A 19,527-nucleotide genomic window follows, 5' to 3' on the forward strand; every position below is an offset into this window, starting at 1 on the left:
GATGGAGAGAGTCCATTGGCAAGACCTGGCTGAAAGGGCATGTGTGTTCTACTTTTTGAAGGGCTGCAGAAATGTGAGTTGATAGAAATGAAGGCAGTGTCAAGACAGGTATTACTGGAGACTGGGGAGGAGAAGGGGAGAGCAGGGAAGACTTTGTGGAGGAGGGGCCATGGAACATGGCAAAGATTTCAACAGGCACATTCCAGGTTCAGGGGATGATCTGAGCAAAGGCAAGTCAGCAAACAATCAGAAAAAAAAAACCAAGCATTTCCCTTGGGCCAGATGCTCCGTGCTTTTTACAAATATGATCTCATTTGCCCTTCACAATAATCCTTTGAGGTGGGTGCTATTGTTATACCCATTTTACAGTTGAGGAAATTGAGGCAGACACGTTAAGTGACCTTAAGTATCTGAGGCCAAATTTGAACTCGGGTCTTCCTCATAGAGCCTGGCGTTTCATCTACTGGGTCAGCGATTGCCTCTATTGATTTCATTATTGTTCCCAGGTGGTGACAGGCCATTTGGGAAGGAGACAGCCAGGGTGGGCAGCCAGATGGACCAGCTACATATGGTAGGCTGTGTGAGTTTGCAATGGCTGATTCCATGAACAGGACAGACCAGCCCCAGGATGTTGGATAACATTGGCCAGAGGGAACGCCTTAAGGGGCCCCCCAGAGCACACTGCAGTTAGGTATAAGGTCAGGGGGCCCTAATCTGGGCAGCCTCCAAGAGGTCAGCAAACACATGCTTGACTTAGTGTTAGGTAGAGAGCAGAGTGCTGACTCAGGAGTTGGAGAGCCCTGAGTTCAAATCCCAGTTCTTACATGGACTCCCTGTGTGACCCTACCTTGTAAATTGAGGAAGCTGGACCACATGACCTTGAAGGGCCCTTCCAGCTTAGCTTCTAGACTCTAGGGTTTATCGTGTGTGTGTATGTGTGTGTCTATGTCTGTGTGTGTATCTCTCTGTGTGTGTGTGTGTGTGCACGCGCGCGTGTGCGCCTGAGGGCTACAAGCACTCATGTGGATTTCCCAAGGTGCCATGCCCTCTCTCTGGCAATTCAAGGGAGGACCTGGGGCTTTCAGTTACTTTGCTTCCTTTGTTCTCAAGGTTTCAAAGAAGAAGCAGCCTGAATTCTTGGTCCATATTAAGGGTTTCATTGAAATGAACAGGCCATTAGGCAAACAATATGGAAAAGGAGCTCTCAATCACTGAGTGACTTGAAAAATCTTGATTGCTCCCAAGCTGTGACTTTGTGAGCCAGGCTTCAGCCACAAGCGAGCGTGAGCAAAGGCTGTTCAAGAAGTGCCAGATGAGGAATCTGGTGAACGCTGGGGTGCAAACAGCATTTGCTGCTTCCCTGATTCTCTTTCAAAGCTACTCCCCAAAGTGCCTGCATCTTCCCCCAGCTTTTCTGCCCTGACTTCTGGTAGGAGCCCCAGGTGAGGAGCCTCAGAATATTGCCAAGGGTGTCTCTGAGCAGGGAGGGAAACGAGGGGATCCTATTTGTGACCCAAGAGAGGACCTGGGCAGAAGTAAGCAACCTGGGGCTTGGGTCCCTTCACCAAAGCGCATGGCTGTGGCGGCACTAAAGGGCTGTCAGGGAATCCTAAGCCAGGTGAAATGGACCGTCACTTGAGCAACAGAGCATCTCTTCTTGGCAATTTTCAGTTTCATTTGGCTCCAGGGGGCAAGTACCTATCATTGCAAACATGCAACACGTGCTTAAAACCATTAGTGGGAATAGTACAAAAGCCATGGCCTGTATATGTGCATGGGGAGGGTTACTGCATAAGAGTGAACGGCATTTTCTTTGAAATTTTCAGCACAGTCCAGGAAAAGAAGCATCTTCCCCTTTTGGCCCAGTCATTTCACCCCAGTAAGAGGGTGTTACTTTCTTGGCCAGAGTGATTGTCTCTGGGACCAGAGAGGAAACAGCCCCAAGGATCATGAAGCTTTGTGAGGAGCAACTGCTGTTTGTGCATGGCACATAGTAGGTATTTAATGTTTATTGGCTGGTATAGTGCAGGGGGAAATATGGAGCTCAGGACCAGCTTGGGAGGCTGTGAAAATGGAATTCAGAGACCAGTGCTCATTCCTATGAGGAAGGAAGGAAGGAAGGAAGGAAGGAAGGAAGGAAGGAAGGAAGGGAGGGAGGGAGGGAGGGAGGGAGGGAGGGAGGGAGGATCCTGGAACTGTTCCAGACAGGGGTGATGAGGGTTGGAATTCAGGTTAAGGAGCATTCAGACATAAGAGAGACCAATTGGAGGAAAGAGAAATGACAAATAGAAGGTTGCTGAGAGTTGGAAGGAAAGAAATCTAGGCTAGATTAATTAGCCCACAGTCACATGGTGGCACATGGAAGCCAGGAAACAAGGAAGAGAATCCCAGTAAGTGGGAAGTCTGAGGTCAGGAGAGGCTGAGAGGTCCTGTGACTAATTAGCAATCAGCTGGAAAACAGACTGAATGCTGCCTGGTGGGCTTGGTTAGATGTCAAATGCTTTAGCTTTGCAAAGAGTAAACATAGTTATGGGGGTCGCCTTATAACAATGGAAGGAGAATCGGTAATCTACAAAATTCCCATTTGGTGCAATCTCTCAGACTCTGGTTCTCATCAACTTCTGTCACATAGGCCTGTCCCCAGAGCATTGGAATGAATTATAGTCACTGATCCTTTAAGGGTATTAATGTTGCTAAAGCTGATCACTGTCTTAGTGAAGTCATGGGCAGCAAGTTTGGGCAGAAATGATTAATAAATACCTCTACTGGCCTGTGATTAAGAAAATCATCTGAAATCCCATACTCAGCAAATTGGCAAAGATGATTAAGAAAATGAGAACTGTAACTGTTGGTGAAGCTGTGGGAAGATAGGCACACTGATACATCATTGGTGCAGCTGTGAATTAACCCAAGTATTCTGGATATGAACTTGGAATGATGGATGAAAAGTGATTCAACTGTCTCTATTCTTTGACTCAGTGATCCCACTACTGGGCAAATGCACCAAGGGAATCAAATATAGAAACAAAACACTGGTAGCAAAGGAGTGGAAACAGAGAGAGTTCCTATCAGTTGGAGAATGGGTAAGCAAACCAGGGTATGTCAACATACCAGAATCTTGTTGTGAAATTAGAAATGACAAATTATGAGGACTTTAGAGAGATGTAGGAAGATTGATAAGAAAATATGAGGAGTAAATTAAGTAGTTTGGAAAGAACTATTTCAATGTCTACACTGAAAAATGGGTCCACCCAACTAATGAAACCTAACTCCCTCCCTAGAGTATAAAAATGGGGGAAGAGTGAGGAAGGAATGCTATGTATACTGTCAGATGGAGTCAGCTCACAAATGTTTGTACTTAATCATTTTCTTTGTCAATATGGAAGGGAAGGAGAGGGTCCCAGAAATGCCAGAGAGCGTCACTGAAGCAGATACTTTTAAAGAGACTTACTCTTCTCTTTACAAGTAGCCTTTAAGCCACAAACAAATCCACCCATCACCTAAGTGACTATCGGCTGATGTCCTTCCCATTGCCCAGTCCCCACCTTTATGGAGATGGCTTTTCCCCTTGATGCCTTCTACAAATGATCATTTTGAACGTGGCTTCACCTGGACACAAACATTCAGGGAGTGGGGAGGTATGACTGCTTTGGGGTGATTTGCCCTGAGCTGTAGAAGGGGGACAGGCAACAGGACAGGTTGGTGCCTGTCCCCCTTCTGCAGCTCAGGGCAAATCACCCCAAGTGAATGTGGCACAAGCAGCAAGAACCAAGTTGCACCTGACCAGGGTCTGGGAAATACTCAAAGCCAAAGCCAGCCCAGGTGGAGCCCATGGTTGGCCTCAAGAGCCTCCTGGGCGAGCTGTGAGTGACCCTGCTTATAGAACAAATGGGATAATCTATTGTGATTATTGTCATTGGGGTGGTGGTGGCAGTGATGGCTGTGAGTGGGCAGAGGAGGGCAGGGCCTGAGAAGTGAGTCAACTTGGCAACTCAGACCTCAACCTACACTGCAGACACTTTGGGAAGGCCTTGATGAGATATGCCTGGGCGTTGCAGCCTTTTGGGCACAGGGCACTGAGGCCTGCCAGGAGCCAGCTGAGGAGGGAATTCCTTACCTCCTTCTGGTGATACTTGATTGCCACTTTAAGCTTGGCCAGGTCATGGCACTTCTGGGGATCAAGGTCCTCAGCATGGTCATCACGGTGGTTCAGGATGATCTCTAGCTCCCGGGAGCTACGAGCCTGGTCCAGGAGATCTTTGGCAAAGCGCTTGCATTGCTGGGAGAGCTCCTCATACTCAGCCTTAAACTCATTCTCCACCTTGCTGAGCTCCTTGAGCTCCCATCCGAGGCGGAAGGCAGTGAGGATGGGGTCCTCACTGGACAGGGCGATGAGTGAGGGGCTGGCCAGGGCCTTGTAGATGTTGAGGCGTGAGCGTGAGTGCCGTAGGCTGTCTACCTCTGAACTGGACACGCACTCCACACAATTGCAGCGAATCTGGTGGGGTCGGGGGATGGTGACCCGGCGTTGGACAAGTAATTTGATGATCTCATAGTTGTTGGTGTGGGCAGCCAGCATGATAGGAGTGATGTCTGGGGTGAACTCTGAGAACTGGGTGTCCATCATCAGAGTAGGGACCTAGGAAGACAAGGGAGAAGCAGCAAAAGTTGTTAAGATCAAGACTTGATGAGAAAGGCACATGTTCAACGAGGGCCCAGAGTATGGTGGTGGAGGGTGTGTATATGGGCTAACCATCAGGAAAATGGACACAAAACACTCTGACCTCTTACTATGAGTGAAGCACCACGTCAGTTGCTATAGCATCCCGCATGGGGCCTAGCACATAGCAGATGTTTGGTGTTAAATAAGCGATTATTAGGAGAGCAAACCCAGGACAGGAATTTTGTTCCCTGTAGGAGAGAGAGTACATGTAAGCACCATACCATGACTTGATGTCTCTACTGTCCTTCCAGGCCTAACTTGTAGCTCTCCTTTCCTGTCTCTCAGATGCTGCCATGGAGATGACTGTCTGCTCCCTCAATAGCCAGGGCCAGTTCTGTGGCTGCTAGTGCCCATTTGGGGGTCAGATTGGGGTCAGGTGGGGAATTGGATTGGATGAATTTCTAATGCAGTTTGCTTTCTCTCAGGACTCCAAGGCACACCATGTGCTTCTGGCCTCCCATTAGAAATTGAGTTCAGAGAAGAAACAAAACAATTGTGTGGAGGGGAGAGGGAGGAATTTCCAGGCTCAGCCATTCAATTGTGTTAACATTGCTTGAGGTCAATATGAGGGGCTGCTCAGTTTGGGGGCTCAGAGCCAGCTGAGCAGTGGAGATGAAGGTGAGGCCTTTCCTTTTCAGCCTCGCTCTGGGGGTCTGGGGCTCTGGCAGTTTGGAATGGGACTCCCCCATCCAAAGGCAGTCCTGATGCCCCAATCCTACCAAATACAAGGTGTCACCATGTAATCCCTCTATTCTATAAAGCTCCAGAGTCTCCCTGGGGCCTCCAGGATCAACTGCAGAATGCTTTGGCTGGCGTTCAAAGGTTTTCAGAATCTGCTCTTCCCCTCTCTCCTTTGCAGTGGCCTCTGCTGTTACTCCAACAAGGTGGCCCATTTCCTGACTTGGGGCCACTTTCCTGGCTGTCTCCCAAGAATGGGGAACTCTTGGTCCTCACCTCCACCTCCCAGTTTTCCTCCCTGGATTCCACAGGAGGTCTTTCCCCATCCCCCTTAATTAGCGCCTCCTTTCTGGGCATGTCTCCCGCTTTACCCTGCCTATGGCTCTTTGCAGGTGGCGCTCCCCTGTTAGCTTGGGGGCTCCTGGACAGCACGGACTATCTTTTGCTCTTTTGCGTTTCCCCAGGCTTGGCACAGTTCCTGGCACACAGTAGGCACTTAATAAAAGGCACTTAAGACACTTGGCTGGTGTACAGCAGTCACTTAACAGATGCTCAGTGTTATTGTGGGCATCTGTCCTTTCAGCACTCTGTCCCTATCTGAACAGATCAGTGACATCAGACAGAATAAGCCCAGGCTTGAGGCGGCTTCCCTTAGCTCTCAGCTCAGTTCTTGCAACAGATGGGAACGGAGGAAGATATCATCTCAGCCACTGCCACAGACTGGCCAGAATTCTCCCAAGGTCACTTTTCTCAAGTAGTCCTAATAATAGCCAGCTCAAGGTTCACTTCTGAAACTTACTATCTGCATGGCCCTGGGTAAGTCGCTTCACCTGCCTGTCTCAGTTTCCTCATATGTTAAATGGGGTTAACAATCCCCATCATACCCACCTGACAGGGCTGTGGTGAGGTTCACATAGGATGCTAATATGTAAATCCCTTTGCACATTATATAAAGGCTATAGACCAGCTATTATTGTGATTAAATGACATGTTTCTAATTGGAATTCTCAAGTACCCTACTGTTCCCAGACCCTTTGTGGAAAGGGTCTATTGCCCCGATAGCTTCTTCCCAAAGGAATGGGAAAGGCAGAATCCCATCAGAGGCCAGTTAGGCCCACTCATCCCTGAAAGGGGAGCTCCCCCACAATGCACCTGACACATGACCTTCGGTTATCAAGATCCTCTTCCTAGCCTGCTTCTGGGGACTCCCAGCCTGGTGGGCAGCTGGCCAGAGCAGCGGGGCTGACATCATCCTCTCCGCCCACAAGGCTGCCCAATAAAGCCAAAGGTCACAAAGAAAGGCTGCAGTTGTTTACACTCTGCTCCTTGGGAATGAAGACTGATGATGCAGCTGAGCTTTATTTGGTTGGGATCTGCTCTTCTCAGCGGTTTAAGGAACCGGCAGTGTGGAACCTCCACCAGTCCAGACCAGCCACTCGTCCGTGACTGCCAGCCCTGGTGAGCTGCCTGGTCATAAGAGCCATCGGGTTTATCAGTTCAATTCAAATTCCATAAAGGTATATGAAGCACTCCCTACTTGCCAGGCACTGTGTTAACCGCAAGGAATACAAATAAGGAAAAGAAATACATTCCCTGCCCTCAAGGACCTTATAATGGAATTCCTTATTCTTGTTCAGTCTCGTCTCACTCTCCACGACCCCATGTGGGGTCTTCTTGGCAGAGATACTGGTGAGATTTGCCGTTTCCTTCTCCAGCTCATTATACAGATGAGGAAACTGAGGTAAACAGAATGAAGTGGCTTGCTCAGGGTCACACAGCCAGGAAGTGTCTGAAGCTGGATTTGAGCTCAGGAGGATGAGCCTTCTTGACTCCAGGCCCAGCGCTCTGTGCATTCTGGTGCCACCCAACATTCTGGTGGCCTAACAACCTCATAGGAAAGACCACAGGAGAAAGCTGGGTGTGTGGGGGGTTGGGGTGCAAAGTCCAGATTCTACCCTCTATGATGGAAGGCTCTGGACAGAGCTGAGTGTTCTAGCCTGCAGTCAGGGAGAGGAGGCCGAGGGAGGCTGAGTTAAGGATTTCTGGTGATCTGCTTATCCTGGGAGGGGCGGCTCATTCTGTGGAGTTGACACCAAGCTTCATCGTGTTCTGGGGTTCAAAGCCAGCTTGCAAGGGATGAGGAGGGAGTAGGGAGTGGGGGGGTGAGTGTGTGGGAGAAGGTGGAGACATAGCAGGGAGATGACTTTTCTAGAATCTCTGCTGTGACAAGGAGACAGCTTGAGAAGATGGCAGGATCAAGGGAGGGGTTTTATGGATGGGAAGTTGCTTTATGTTTGTAGGGAAGGAGCCAGAAGAAGGGAAGAGACTGGAGATGAGAGAGGGTGATGACCAAGGGCGTGAGCTCCCAGAGGCTAAGCATTCTTCAGTATCTGCAACATGCCAGGCATGGTGCTGTCTATCGGCAATGGGCCCCAGGCCACCCAATGGAGGCAGTGATTTTACTGGCTGCCCCATCTGTTGGCTCCTTCCCAAAGAGACCTGGCTGGCGTCTGCTTTGGAGGTGGCTTCCTACCCTTGACCCTAGGTGTACATTGTATGCCATCTCTTCAACTGAATCAGGAGCTCATTGAGGTCAGGCCTCAGAGAAATGCTTGCAGTCCAGTGAGACCCCTAGATCTTCTTTTCAGAATACTGCCTGTCTAGCCAGGCTGCCCCCAGCCTGTACTGGTCACATCGAGTTTTGGACACCAAGTTTCAGACTTTACACTTACCCCTTGTGCCTTTCATCCTGTTAGACTGACTCTGTATTCTAGAGAGCTTTTTCGGATTCAGCCTCTATCTTTTCTCCTGGAGTCACTAGGAGGCCACTGATGCTTTGTGGGCAGGGGTGGGGTGACAGGAACAGTCATTTTTAGGAACCCTGGTTGGACAGCCACGTGGAGGGTGGAGGTGATGGGAAGGAAAGGCAAGAGCTTTGCAGAGACCTGCACCAACTTTTCCTCGTGGAGGAATGAGCAAACATTATGAGGGGGAGAAAATTTGATCTGGCCAGTGCTCACAATAGATCATGGTCATCCCTTATTAATAATCAACAATCCAAGCTGGCTGTAATGGCAGAGCTAGAAGGGGCCTTCAGTCATGTCCAGTCCAATCCCTTGGTTCTGGGTCTAGAGTTCTGTGTTGTTTCCTCTGCCCCAGAGTCCTGCTCCTGAAGCTCAGCATGGCTGCTAGACCACCCTGCCATTGGCTACTGTCTGCCTGCTCTCCTGGCCCCACAGGGCTGCCTGACTGTCTGGGCACCCACTCCACTCACCAGCTGGTATGTGTGTGTGCCTGCCACCTAGCAAATACACACTCTGTGAATGCTCCTGCTTGCTGGAGGCCCATTGTTCACGCATGGTCGCCTTTTTAGCTTGCCAATCAGAAGGGAAACATCCTTCCGTGCTGGGGGGACATTGTTGAAGAGTTCCTTAGGCTTTGGTTCTGGCTCCCAGGGTATTCCTAAGGGGTTGGGGTGGGGTTGCCCCTTGCCCCACATGTGGTCATATCTGCTCAACCCTAGCTTTGAGGCTCACCTCTGGCTCCTTTAAGACCCTTCTGCAAAGTCAGTGTGGTTTGGTGGACAAAACTTGGCTTCAAATTTAGACTCCCCTACCCCCCCCCCGCCCGAGTGTGACTCTGGGTCCTGACGTGAGCTTGGACTAGATGACCTTTAAGGGCCCTGCAAGCTCTGGTTCTATGATCCTATGACCTCAATGGTGACTTCTTCCAAGTAGCAGCAGTCCTAGGTTTCGCTGAACTCTGTCCAGCCGGGGCCTTAGTCTTCCCTGAGCACAGCTCTCCCATGGCGGGGCCCCTCAGTTGAACAAAGAGCACGGCTGCCTTCTCAGGAGACTTCAGGCCACCAACAGGTCTCTGCTCAGCTCATTGAGGGGAGCAGGTGATTTAGGGCACACGTTTCTGGGTTGGTAAAAGCATGTTCTGGGGCTTCACTTGTATGTATGTGCCATCCTCCAGCCCTGGGGCCCAGCAAAGACTCGTGGAGGTTTTGGTCATCTCCTCTATTTAATCATGTTTTCCCTCCACCACCTCATGAAAAGAAAATGTTTTCCGCACATAAGTTCCTTTTCTCGGCTTCGAAGTAGCAGCTGCGTTTCCAACAAGCCAAGGATAGTTTGCCCTTCTCCTCCTCCACCATGCCCACCCATGTGCCCTTCTCCTGCTCCTCCATGCCCGCCCATGTGCCCTTCTCCTCCTCCTCCATGCCCGCCCATGTGCCCTTCTCCTCCTCCTCCATGCCCACCCATGTGCCCTTCTCCTCCTCCTCCATGCCCGCCCATGTGCCCTTCTCCTCCTCCTCTGGCGCTCTTTGCCCCCTACTTCCTGCCGCCATGTCCCAGAGGGATGAGCAGTGCCATAGGACGGTGGCAGCTGCCTGGCCCTTCTTTGTACTAAGTGCTGAGGTAAGTGAGGTCCCACGGGGGATAGGGAAGGATACGCATAAGCCCCGTACTCAGGGAACTTTGAACAACCCTCCACATGCACCCATCTGACAACATCACCCCCTTCCAAAAGCTTCAGAAGGTGCCTGCACTGCCTCAAGCTTACACCAACACCAAATCCAGAGACCATACTCCTTCTCGTCAGTCACTTTGGGTTTTAGAGACAAGCCCGTCTACTTGTCCTTCATATGATATTTCAGCTCCCCCCACCCCTGCCTCTCTCCCCATTCCTGGAATGCTCTCCCTTCTCCCCTCTGTCTTAGCTCCCCTGCCTCCTCTCAAGGCTCAGCCATCTCTTACACAAGGTCTTTGATGACCTCCATGCCCCAACCCCTTGAACTATTTACTATTTTAAAAATATATCTGTGTATGTTGTCTCCCCACTGCCCCCTTGTCTTTGAATCCCTGAAGCCTCGCACAGTGCAAGCAAACAGTAGGAACTCAATAAATGCTTGGTGAATTGGATTTGTGAGAAAGATAGATGATCTTAAAGGATGGTTTTAAACAAGAAGATCTTAAGCTGAGATGTGCTTAGAGATGGCCTCACAGAAGCCCTCCCAGAATCATAGCTCACGTTTATGTACTCCTTCAAGGCTTAAATAGTATTCCTCGTTCAGATGAAGAAACTGAGGACCAGAGAGGTTCACCGACTCAGCTGAGGCCACAGATATCACAGCTAGTGGAACTGGGATTCAAAGTAGGCTGTCTGATTCCAAAGTCAGTGCTCTGACCGGAACAGTGACGAGAATCTTGGCTAGGAAGACTCAGGTTCAATCTGGCCTCAGACACTGCCTAGCTGTGTGACCCTGGGCAAGTCATTTTACTTCTGTCTGCCATTATATAATGAAGTGCTGGCATCTGATGCCCTCTCAGGTCCCTTCCAGGTCTAAATCTGTGATCCAATGACCAGTCTTGTGAGACAGAGAGATTATGAGCTCAGAAAGAACATCTGCAAGGGCTGGAGCAACCAGGGAAAAGTTCTGAGAGGAGACAACACTTGGTCTGTACTTTGAAAGGTAACCTGAATTCAGAGAGGTAGAGGAGAGAAGAGAGACCTTGAGGCCGGACAGAGGACAATGCTGTGACTTCACTGGAGTCATTCCTAGATACCTCCCACTGCTGGGCTTATGATGAAATGGCTCTGCCAATGAACATACCCAGACACTCTGGAACGAGCACTAGTCTTGAAGTGTGAGGCCTGCTTCAAACAGCTGCTAGCTGTGTGACCTCGGGGGGGAGCCACAACCTCTCAGAGTGCCAGGTTCCTCATGTATTAGATGGGGATGATCGATGCCTTGCTTCCCTCAATTTGACACACACAGTCTATGCTAAGCATGGCTCAGGCCTAGGTCCTGGGCCTTTAGGGGTTCACATTAAATGCCACAGACTCAATCCTCACAGGTTTGGTGGCTGGTGTGAAGAACATGGAAAAAGGGTTGGGAAAGGGTTATGGTGAACACAGAGGCCATCAGCAGGTGAAGAGAATCGGTTTTCAATTAACTGGGCCCCTCCTGAGAGGGACCAGTCAAGGGCCTTCGGTAAGTGTGACTCTCAAGCTCTACTCAATGATTCTGGAGAGCCCAATTGGCAGTTAGCTACACAGTGGCTTGATTTGCTTGGCAGGCCAGGCAAGTGGGGACCACCACGTTTTCAATGAGGTGAGAATGACCTGCTGCCAGCCTCCTCTGTGACCCCTCTGGACTCTCAGCTGGCTATCATTGGCCCAGCCCCAGGCTGGCTTTGGGGGGTGGGAGAAGCTCCATTTTCAAGTCTGTCTTTGGCAATGACATGGGTCACTGGTCCAGTGCAGCAGCACTGGCCTTGGAATTTGGATCCTGCTAAGAGCCGTCCTTTGTCGATTCTGAGACATGCCAGATGGCATGGCACTAACTTTGGGAGTCTCAGTTTCTTCATCTATAAAGTAGGAATAATTGTACATAAATGACCTACTTCACAGGGTTGTTAAGAGGAAATTAATATGTATTTACTAATCTATTTCTTCCCATAGTAAATTCAAACTTCCTTGTGGCCAAGGACTTTTGGGATTTTTGCATTCCTATAACCTAGCCCAGGGCCTTGTGCAATTTTTGGTGAGGGAAGGGGAAGAGGGTTGGAGAGTCCAGAGCCATGGGAATTCATGTCCTGGTGTGGAAACTCCCTCCACTGATGCATACCAGCAACAAATCTGTAACTTTGAGTTGCCTCGGACCCTCTGAGGTTAGACAACTGGTCCATGTGATCATATACTTCATATGTGTCTGTCAGAGGCATGATTCAAAGCCAGGGTTTCCTGATTCCGAGGTTGGTCCCTTGATAAGCTGCTATGTGCTCATTGGACTGGCCGGGTCCAAGGTACCACCGAAGTGGGTCTCGTGGTTATCAGAGCGTTATTGTTGAGGTGTTGTGCCCCTCCCTCCCCATGGGAGGCTCTGCTCAGAGCCAGCCTGGCCCTCTGCAGTTTGCTCTTTTGGTCTAGACCTAGGTTGCCATGGTCATATCAAATCAGAGAACTGCAGTCATTCTCCTGATGAGTCTGGAATCAAGACCAGCTCTTGGCTTTGGCGATTTGGGCAATGGTCTGAGAATTTCTTCTATAATACTTCCATTCTAGGCTTTAGAGTGCCCTTTCTACCAGGTGTGAATGCTATGAATCACAGAGAAGGAAAAGACATTTGCCTCTTGGATGCAGACAGCTGGGAGTGGGCTCTAGAAGGCCCCTTCCCCCAAAGCCGCCATGTCAGTTGCCTAGCGCGGGCTCAGGATCGCAACAGGAGCCCGCTGTTCTTTGGCAAAGTCTCCACCATTCCTAAACAGAATAAAGCCTCAGTCAGTGGAGGTGTTGAGACAGCTTTGTTAGCACATCAGGGAAGTCAGTGTGGATTCAGAGCCATCTGTCATGGACAAATGAGTAAGGATAGCAGACTCCAGAGAACAGGGTGGGGAGGCGGGGCAAGGCAGGCAATGCTCGCATCTTTGGACAAGTCTGTGAAGGCCATTGGGCTGGAGCAAATTCAAAAGAGTGTAGGCCTCTTGAGGGCAGGGCCCACTGGGCTTTTTTTGGTTTGGGGATCCCCAGTGTCCACCACAGTCTCCCACATGATAGGTATTTAACAAAGGCTTATTGAATGTTGAATTGAATACTGAATATTGACCCCAAAGACTAAGGTCTCTAGTCAAATAAGGGAGCCAGCTATGGCAGGGTAGGGATGGAGGGCTGGCACAAGGAACAAGTGAGCAATGTGCGGAAGGTTTCCTGTCTGGCTGGCTATCTCCTTTATCCTTCTGCCTTTGCTTGGAGAAGAGTCCCACAGTAGGGAACCAAAGCCACTAAGAAATGCTGAGCAAAGCAGCTCGCTGCGTGGCTTTGAACAAGTCCCTTCTTCTCTCTGGACTATAGTTTCCTCATGTGTAAGATGAAGAGGTCAGCCTAGATGGTCACTAAGTTTCTTTCTAGGCCCTTCTTACTGAATCTCAAGCGGGAATCAATCCATCAAGGGGCTCAGTGGGCATCTAGTTCAAGCCATATCAGAACAGCCCAGCCAAGCAGTCACCTAGCCTTTGTCAGAAGGGGAGCCAGCCGACTTTGGGGTAACTCTCGCTGTGTCAAAGGTTTTCTTGACGTCTCAGGCCCAAAGCTGCCTCTCGGCAGTGTCCCCCTCCTCTTTGTGGTTCTGCTCTCTGAGTCCCAGCAGAATCCTTTTTCCCTGTGACAGCTCTTCAAATATTTGAAAGCAACTCTCAGTCCCCCCCCTTCTTTTCACTGATCTTCACATGGCATGGCTTCAAGGCCCTCTACCAGGCAGGCTGCTATTTATTGGACGCTTTACAATTTATTATTGTCTTTCCCAAACTGCAGTGCCTGGAACTTAGCCAAATCCTCCAGATAGGGTTTTATGAGGGCATCTCTAGGGGCAATCGTCTCCTTATTTCTGGAAGCTGGGGCTCTCTTCCTGTAGGCCAAATTCTCACCACTTTGCTCATTCTCATAACTTCCCTGTGAGGGCTGTGGGGATGTACAAAATGGGGTTTAGAGAAATTAAGGGATGAGCCCTGGGTCTTCACTAGCTTAATCACTTAGCAACTTCTTTATGGCTTTTGAAATCTTTGCCTATCCCACAGTTCATCTGATCCTTTCAGTCACCCTGTAAATAATGCAGGGCAGGAATTAGCCCCATTTGATAGATAAGGAAACTGAGGCAGAGTGGGGAAGTGACTTGCTTAAGGTCATATAGGTAGTTAGTGGCAGTGTCAGGAGTTGAACCCAGGTCTCTGTGCCATAATTAGCACAGTTCAGCCCATTACTAGAGCTTTTCCTAGACTCCATTGCTTTCTCTCCTAATGACCAAAACTTCTCTCTCCAAATAGGATACCATCAGTGGTTCCTAAAGTCAGTGGGTAGAATGGAGCAGGTTGGTTGTAACTGTAATTGGTCAGCTTCTGAGAACTTTACCAAGTGATAAGTGGACTCAACCAGGCTTCCACTCCCAGTAGGGGAACAGGAAAGGGATGTCCCTACCCCCATCCTCTTGCAACCTCTGGCCTTGTCTCTCTCTCTCTCTCTCTCTCTCTCTCTCTCTCTCTCTCTCTCTCTCTCTCTCTCTCTCTCCTTCATTCCTTCCTTCCTTCGTTTCTTTCTTTCTCTCTGTCTCTCTCTCTATTTCTTTTTGCTTTTTGCAAGGGGGAGGGCAGGACATTTGGGGTTAAGTGACTTGCCCAAGGTCACATAGCTAGTGTGTCAAGTGTCTGAGGCCAGATTTGAACTCGGGTCATCCTGACTCCAGGGCCAGTGCTCTATTCACTGCGCCACCTAGCTGCCCCTAGATCAGCATTTCTTTAGTTGCAGGGTGTGCCAAGCTTCCTGGAAAGGAGGCTAAGCCAGTCTCAGTGGTGGTTTCATTCGCGGTGGCCTCTTCCTGAGGGTGAATAATGAGAGAAATCTGAGGAAGTGGGAGAAGGGAAGGAGAGGAAGGCAACCAAGGCATCATGGCTGGGCCTGAACATTCCCCTGCTGTCCCCAAGGTGCCCCCCAAGGCCATCCTCACCTGTTTCTCACCACTGGGCTTTCGGTAGCTGAGCAGTAGCTCCACAGCCCCGACCACCTCCTTGCGGATGGCGTAGAGCAAGGCATCACCCACATAGACGCTGTGGCTCAGCAGCAGCTCCATGATCTCCAGGTTCTCATTTTCTATGGCGATGAGCAGGGCGCTCCGACCCAGGGGGTCCATGCAATTGACATTGACATTATAGTAGATTTCAGCCTCATGCAGAACCTGCTTCACACTGGCATAGTCACCCTTCTCCACGGCAGTGAGGAAGGCCTTCTCCTCCGCGGAGAGCTCAGCTTCAGCTCGCACGATCTGCAGCGGGATTCGGTCCCGGTAGGGTGAGTAGTTTACCTTTTTGTAGTAAAGTTGGGCCATGGTTCATAATGGCATAGAAACCTGGGTGGGGAGAGAAAGGGAGAACAGCCATGTGTCAAAGAGCCTCAAGGCCTCAAATGGTCACAAAGAGGGAATGTCTGCAGGCAGAGTAGGGAAGTGACTTGCTTAAGGTCATATAGGTAGTTAGTGACAGTGTCAGGAGTTGAACCCGGGTCTCTGTGCCATAATTAGCACAGTTCAGCCCATTACTAGAGCTGGAGGCCAGCTGGGCACTGAGATCATGCGAGACCACAGAGTGAGAGGCAAAAAGAACCTAGGAGGCCATCTGGGCCACTCCCCTCATTTTACAGAGAAGAAAACTGAGGACTTGCCCAGGGTCCAAAAGACGGTAAGTGGCAGAGGCAGGATCAGGCCCACGGCCTCTGATTCCAGGATTTTTTGACTGTATCTAAGAGTCTCTCGATTGAAAAATCTCAAACATGTTTTCAGTACAGAATCTCTAACCTTTCCATGCATGAAAAAAGAGGGAGGTGAGAAAGGCAGGTAGCATCTTATCATTCCTTTCTCCGAAATGAGGGAATCAGGAAAGCCCAGAGCTCAGGCTTGGGGCCTCTGCTTGATGCAGACCTAGTGAATGGATGTGAGCACACAAGGGAAACCCACTGGGCAGATCCCAGTCAAAGCCACAACTTCAGTAACACAGGAAAGCTTTCTGGAATGTTCATCTTTGTTCTGACCCCTGGGGATCCAAGGATACTTTGGACACAGCACCTCCCACTTACCCAAGCTCACAACTTTAGAAGGCTGTCCTTATCTCCTCCCACAGCCCCCAGATCCAATCAGTTTCTCTCTCCACACCGTGGTATTGCTCACATCTGACTCCTCTCTACTCACACAACCCAGATCACCCTAGGTCAAACCCTCAACACCTTTCATTAAAATGTATCATGGGGATGTCTAGGTGGTGCAGTGAACAGAGCACTGGCCCTGGAGTAAGGAGGACCTGACCCTACCTTCCTCCTCCAAAAAGCAAAAAAAAAAAAGAATCATGGCCCAACTTTACTCCAAAAATCAGTATTCAAACCAGAATCCCAGGAAACCTTGTGTATTCATCCAAGATGGGGAGGGGGGAACACGAATTGTGAGGTTGTTGTGCTAGCATCAAACAAGTTCAGCACTGAACAATGAGCAGCTAGCTAGCAGCTAGACTCTGGTCTCCCAGCTTCCCTTGAAGCCCTGGGATGGCAGCCACCCTCCAGGAACCAGCCAAGGAGCTTGGAGGTAGCCAGGTTTGACAGGTGTTTATCAGGCACTGTCTTGTTTTTGTCTTTGCCCACCCCTACTGCCCCCCCCCATAAAGCCTGGCACACAGTAGAGACTTCAGTGCTTGTTGAATTGAATGGTTATTTTCCCAAAACATGCTACACACAGCTGAACACACCACCACACACAGTCTGACCAGGACAGGGGACTCCTGGTTCACCTGTCTGACTGCTCCTTCTTAGTTCTCTCTGGCCTCCTCTCTATCTTTCTGTCTCTCCTACACAGACAGACACTGCCCCCCCCCATCTACTGCCATAGTTTAATTATCATCTCTATGCACGTCATTTCCCGGCCTATATAGCTAGCCTCAGTCTCTCCTCTGAGCTTTAGTCCCAGGTCACCCATTGCCTTCTGGTCATTTCAAATTGAATATCCCAGAGATCTCTTAAACTCAACATGTGTAAAACTAGACTCATTTCTTTTCCCCTAAGCTTCCTCTTCTTCTGTGCTTCCCTCTTTCTGTTGAAGGTGACACCATCTTGCCAATATCCAAGGTTCATTATGAATACTCTTCCTCACCCACAATAGGTTGCCAAACTGACCTTTACAATATCTCTTGCCTCTGACCCATTCTCTCTATTCCCAGTTATCACCTTAGGTCAGGTCCTCACCTCACCTCACTTCTTGTCTGAATGATTGTGGCAGTCTCCTAATTGGCTTCCCTGCCTCAAGTCCCTCCCCACTCCAGCCTATCCTATGTACAATCACAAAAATGATTTTCCTTAAGCATGGATCTGACCACGTACGTCAGCTCCAGTGGCCTGCTGTTGGCTTTATAATCCAAACTGCAGGATTTAAAATGTAAAACTCAACACATCCCAACCCTGGCCCCTTCCTTTCCACTTTACATGGCTCTGTGTTGGCCACACTCTCTCCCCAACTACCTTGGATTTAACCACTTTGTATGTGTTCATATTTGCTAGCTTCTTTCTGTGCTGTATATAATTTCAGTATCTACAGGTCTTCCTTGGAATGCAAACCCTTTGGAAACAGAAACAATTTCATTCTTGTACTTGTTCCCCAGTGTCTAACACAGTGCTTGGCGCATAGTAGGTGCTTAATAAATGCTTGTCGATTGATCAAGGGACAATCCCTACCTTTATTCTTGCTGCTTTGGTTCAATTAACAAAGCCATGGGTCAAATTTATTTTCCTGGTGACTTTAAGAGGCTTCGTTATCTTTACCCAAAGGAAGACTCCAGGAAAAGTCAAGATTATTATTATTATTATTATTTTTTTTAGAGAATTTCTCAATCAAGAATTTTATTTTTGGATTAGTATCACCCGTTGATGAAGACCCTTTGGATTATGGGTACATGAGTGTCTGGGTAAAACAGATGTAAATAGCATGAGGGTAAAGACTCCATTAAAAGTAAATTATCTCTTTTATGGAGAGATCACTTTGCCCAAAAACAAAATGTTTTTTGAGATGTTATCTCGGATAAGAAAAAGGAAAGGACGGTCAACCATGAATTGTGGAGTAAACATTGCACATCCCAACCCCATGATTGCTGCAGTGGCAGTGGCTGCTTCTGTGCCTTCTTCATTAACTTCCACATAAGCCTTGTGTATAACCTTGGTCAGACACAGGTCATTCCTGGCTGACATCCCAGAAAAATCAGCCATGGATCTGTCAAAGGCATCTGACATCCCCAATTTTTGAAGAATGTCTTCCATGTTTAAATCCTTCTCCAATTTAAATCTTGGAAGGAAAACTTCCACCTTAGTTTCATCCATCATCTTTTGATTTAACCAATCTGCTAATTTCTCAGAAGTAAGTCCTTTTTCCAACGTTTTTAGATCTGTGTTCTCATCTGGAATCAAAATGACCATGTCCATTTGTCCTCCAACGTATGGCAGAACTAGGATCTTGGTAAACACTTCTCTTATGTAGGTCATGCTAAATGAAGATTTCTGAAACATCATCTGTACTGGTTTCTGCTTCTCTTTGTTGATTTTGACCATCATTTCTCTTGTCCTGCATTTATCAAAATGTTTTCCCCATTTTCCTTTGAAATAGATGGCATTCACAAGTACCAAAGTGGTCAGTGAAGTAATGAAACCATTACCTAGCAGTTCTGCAATCTTACCTTCTGTCTTTTCTTCTACCCACTAATTTATATGCTTTCTTGCTTCCTCAGGAGCATTTGCAAAGTCAAGTTCTTCCATATTTGAATGGTAGAATTTTTGACAGGGTTCCTTAAAAGATGGGTTAAAATCATAAGTCTTTTCTCCAAAGAGATGGTTAGCAATTCTTAGCAGGCATTCACTGCCAGTTTTCTTAGTTCCTGCGAGAAAAGACTGCAAACTTTGGTGGACATCTGTACCTTCCTTTAAAGAAAGAACCTGTTGTATCTGTGCAGCAGTATTTCCCTTGGCCCCATCTAAGACCATAGCCAGGGCACAGTAGAGGCTCATGGGAGAATAAAACACATTCTGGGAGGCATCTTCTTCACTAGTTTTTTTTTAAAAACATTCAAGGTAAAGTTGTTGATCGCTACAGAGAGAGCAGACATCATGGAAGGCCTGTATTTGCAGTAGTGATGGCGGTAAGAACTGCTAGGTGTTGCTGCTGCCTTCTACTCCTGGGCTTGCAAGCTTGCTGAGTAGTCAGTCAAGATTATTATTAAGTTTCTAGACCACTCAAAGCCTCAGAGCTTCTTTATAGGTATGGTTCAGGACTTTACATTGTCTCCACAGGCTATTCTTTAGTACCTGAAATCCTACCATTAATAAGTCATTCCTCTGAATAAAGATATTGTGGCTTCAATGAGAAATGGAGTCATTGTGATCCATCATGGACTTCTCTGCCTTGAGGTCCCAGGGGCCTAGGAAGCAGTGAGTCCTGAGGAACCAGGGCCTGGAAGTTTGGATGGACAAGTCCTAGCAAGGACTAGAAGAGGTGCCATTGTCCATGAAGGAAGCTTAATGCAGTCAGGCCAGCCTGGGAGAGGAGGAGG

General features: G+C 48.7%; 1 protein-coding gene and 1 pseudogene across 1 annotated transcript in view; both read right to left on the reverse strand.

Annotated features, from left to right (window-relative positions):
* TRPC5 (transient receptor potential cation channel subfamily C member 5) overlaps positions 1 to 15,284 on the reverse strand; it is an 80,122-nt gene extending 64,838 nt beyond the window's left edge. Inside the window, exons 1-2 of the mRNA XM_069065285.1 lie at positions 14,907 to 15,284; positions 4,118 to 4,639 (exon numbers count right to left, since the gene is read on the reverse strand). Of these exons, the coding sequence (XP_068921386.1) occupies positions 4,118 to 4,639; positions 14,907 to 15,284 (900 nt within the window). The remainder of the gene's footprint in view (positions 1 to 4,117; positions 4,640 to 14,906) is intronic.
* A 2,497-nt stretch (positions 15,285 to 17,781) lies between these two features.
* On the reverse strand, positions 17,782 to 19,174 carry LOC138143917 (serpin B6-like; annotated as a pseudogene).
* Between the last annotated feature and the right edge of the window lie 353 nt (positions 19,175 to 19,527).

The sequence above is a fragment of the Petaurus breviceps genome, unplaced genomic scaffold, assembly GCF_028583685.1.
Source record: "Petaurus breviceps papuanus isolate PSGF00001 unplaced genomic scaffold, PetGlider_PUasm1.0 90681, whole genome shotgun sequence".
NCBI classification, from domain to species: Eukaryota; Metazoa; Chordata; class Mammalia; order Diprotodontia; family Petauridae; genus Petaurus; species Petaurus breviceps.